The sequence below is a fragment of the Artemia sp. Qi Xiang Cuo genome, chromosome 4, assembly GCF_049724085.1.
Source record: "Artemia sp. Qi Xiang Cuo chromosome 4, ASM4972408v1, whole genome shotgun sequence".
Classification (NCBI taxonomy): domain Eukaryota; kingdom Metazoa; phylum Arthropoda; class Branchiopoda; order Anostraca; family Artemiidae; genus Artemia; species Artemia sp. Qi Xiang Cuo.
Window position 1 is genome coordinate 74,255,525 of NC_142797.1, and position 3,559 is coordinate 74,259,083.

The 3,559-nt window shown below is 44.9% G+C and overlaps 2 protein-coding genes across 2 annotated transcripts; both read left to right on the forward strand.

The window, feature by feature from the left end:
• The first annotated feature begins 249 nt into the window (after positions 1-249).
• On the forward strand, positions 250-732 carry LOC148953426 (uncharacterized). Its single transcript, XM_089087958.1, has one exon. It carries the CDS (start codon positions 250-252, stop codon positions 730-732), a length of 483 nt encoding a protein of 160 aa, XP_088944084.1.
• A 130-nt stretch (positions 733-862) lies between these two features.
• LOC148953427 (protein CFDP2-like) lies at positions 863-1,525 on the forward strand. The gene has a single exon (XM_089087959.1). The coding sequence runs from the start codon at positions 863-865 to the stop codon at positions 1,523-1,525; it is 663 nt and encodes a 220-aa protein (XP_088944085.1).
• Positions 1,526-3,559: the final 2,034 nt, after the last annotated feature.

Here is a 3,559-nt window from a genome sequence, read left to right on the forward strand (position 1 = left end):
GGCCCCTCCTGACACACACTGAGCAGGTCCCACCGGCGTGTGGACACGTCCCGCTATTTACGAACCTTATTTCATTAATGGGTCAAATTGTATGGTACTTCAGGATACCATCGTGGGAGGATCCTCTCCAGGAGGACAACTACGAAAGGGTGGGAGATCCAGATTTGGACAACGGCCTCTGCAAGTTGACAGAGAGGAGTGGCAAGCCGCTGTCAATGAATTAGGCAAGAAACCATATCTTTTCAAAATATGAACACAGCCACAAAAGATCAAAAAAGAAGTGCTACCGTGTCCGGGGAAACCGACGACCTTTGCGATTTGATGCTAATAAGAAACGTGAATAATGATGATGAATTTGCTACCACCTACGGTGAAGCCGACGACCACCATAGGCCTAGGTTGACTCCCAGACGGGATGAGAGTTTATTATCGGCGAAAAACACTCTCAATATTGGTACACTAAATACCCGGACTTTAGCTAAACCTAGCAAAATTGATCTGGTGTTGGAAGAGATTGATAGATACAAGTGGGATATAATCGGTATGTCTGAAACGCGCATTCTTCGAATCGGAGATGAAAAAAACATCCTTGGAACCACTTTCCTACAGTCGGGACGTACTGATGGTGTTCATCAGCAGGGTGTCGGCTTCATCCTCTCTCCGGACGCTAAAAGGTCATTAATGACCATCACTCCTGTATCGGAAAGAATAGCGATCTTCCGCCAGAAGTGAAGAGGAGTGCAACCAATTCTACTTCCAGCTACAAAGAGTCACTGACCAGATCCCCAAAAATGATATACTTATCGTGTTTGGTGACTTTAATGTGATAGTTGGCAGTTCCCATGCTGGTCAAGAAGATATCATGGGCCCAAACGGACATGGCTGTCTTAATGCAAGGGGAGAACGGCTCTTTGACTTCCGCATGGAGAATGAAATCTACATCACCAATACCGCCTTTAAGCACAGACAGAGCCGAAAGTTAACATGGAGATCTCATGACGGAGTCACCGAAAATATGATCAACTACGTCCTTATATCCAGAAATTGTAAGTCATCTGTATTGGACATTGTCTCACTCCCCGGTGGAGATTTTGGCTCGGACCACACACTCTTGATGTCCAAACTCAAGGTGAGGTTGAAACGTCTTCCAAAAACCAGAAAAATCCCAAGATTCCGAACGGAACTCCTCCGAGACCCAACCAAAAAAGCCACAAAAATCTCCAGCCTGTCTAGAAAATTCCGTAACATCCTGAATACATCCAATCCGCTCGCAACTCACGAAGAGATCGATCGCTTGGCTGAACATGTTACCTCTGCAATCCTCGAGACTGCAAGCGACATCTTTGGTACAAAATCCAAAGACGGAAAGCCTTGGATCACTGAAGAAATAATTAGATTGTGTGCCCAGAAACGCCAACATAACAACAAATATGACCGAAACAGCCGAGATACATACAAACATCTCAAACGGAAAGTTGAGCGTGATATCGGGAAGGCATTCCTTAACCATATCGCCGAAAAATGAAAGAACTGTGAAACTTAGTTCATAAAATTCAACAGCCACAAGCTCTTCAAAACAGCCATAGAGCTATCCTCTAAAAAAGATCCTTCAATGCCCTTAATCCTAAACAAGCAGGGGAGCGACATCAATGATGCCAAGATGAAGCTCGAACGATGGAAGGAATACTTTGAGGAGAAACTGAACCCTGAAGTAATGGCCGACCCATTAGTCCTAAACTCATCCCAATCATAGATTGAGACCCCCCTCCACCTCAACTTAGAAGCGAGACCAAAGTGGCCATAGAAGCCCTAAAGTGATGCAAAGCTCCAGGGCCAGACGGTGTTACTGCTGAACTGATAGATGTTGGTTCAGAAGATGTTATCAACCTATACCACAGTCTTGTATCAGCCACCTGGTCCACTGGAAACGTCCCGCAGCAGTGGTGCAAGGCAGCAATAGTCCTAAAACACAAAAAGGCTCGAATAAAGCATGTGACAACTACCGGCCCATCAGCCTCACTAGCCCCCAAACCAGAATCCTAACCAAGATCCTGCTCCGCAGAATTCAAGCAATCACTGCCTATGTTCTTGGCGAGTATCAAGCTGGCTTTCGATCGGGACGATCAACTATTGACCAAATCTTTACTGTGCGTCTGCTGATGAAACAGTTCATCAAGTTTAACAGAGACCTTTATCAGCTCTTATTTGGCTTCCGACAGTCTTTTGACCTAATATAGAGGAAAGGCTTTTGGCATACTCTAAGACACAGCGGTATCCCAGATGAAATAGTCAAAATCACTGAGGACGTGTACAACCAATTCAAAAGTCAAATACTGACCACTGCCGGGCTCTGTGGTGAATTCTCAACAACATACGGAGCCCTGAATGCATGTACCCTCTCGCCGCACTTGTTTAACCTGTCTCTGCATGTCATCCCCTTCCTGATACCCGTAGAATATGGAGCCAGAATAGGAGGAATCCTAATTGACAAACTAGCATATGCGGATGGTATCGACCTGATGTCCACTGCTGCCCAAGAACTCCAGAGTCAGGCTGACTACATCTCCCAAGCAATGAAGCCGTTTGGAATTTTGACGGGTGACAACGGCCACACTGTCGACATTAAACGCCACCTTGGTCTTGCCAGCTTTAGCTTCAAAAGACTATCAAAGATCAGGAAATCTAGCCACCTTTCGAACCATCCGAAAGTGCATCTATTCAACAGTCTGATCATACACATTACTCTGTATAGGTGTGAAACCTAGATATTATAAGCTGAAAACGAGTGAAACCTCCTTGCGTTCGAAATGAGATGTCTGCGCCGGATAGCCAAGATCAGATATACTGACCCTGTCACAAACGAAGAAGTCAAAAGAAGGCTGAAGTCACAAGACTGTAAAGCGAATGAATCTCGAACGCCTGCACAAGATCGCACTTGAAGGTACAACTAAAGGACTTCGACCACGGGGAAGACCGCGCAAAAGGTGGATCAAAAACTTTGACCGACAACGCATTGCCCAACTATCCAGAACTGCACTTGACAGAACCTCATATCGAGCCCTAGTTCATCAGATTCTGGAAGGAGTGGCCCCAAGAAGTTCCATGAGGATATATAGGACTTAAGTAAGTAAGTAATATAGTTATAAAGTTGTGGATCCCTCTCATTAGTTATGTAACTCTCCTGATGCAGATTATCGTCATTCACGCTATTGTCCCAACCACTTTCTCAACTGGAGATCTTACGCCAGTTCCTAAAAAAGGAAAAACTACCATGCAACGCTCCTCTTTTCGTCCAATCAAGATTGCTTCTTCTCTTTTTAAGTTATTTGAACTTTTATTCGTAGATGAGTTTGAGAAACTGTGTTGCAGTCCTCCAAGAAAATTCAGTTTCTAACGCGGTATTGGTTGTGCTGATGCTCACCGTGTCGTTGCAAATGCACTCCTAGATGCACACAAATCAGCAGAAAGCCTAGCGATCGGTGGCTTAGACCTGGAGAGAGCGTTTGATTCATTGATTCATGCGCTTATATTGCTAAACTCAACTAAAAGAGGAGTGAAT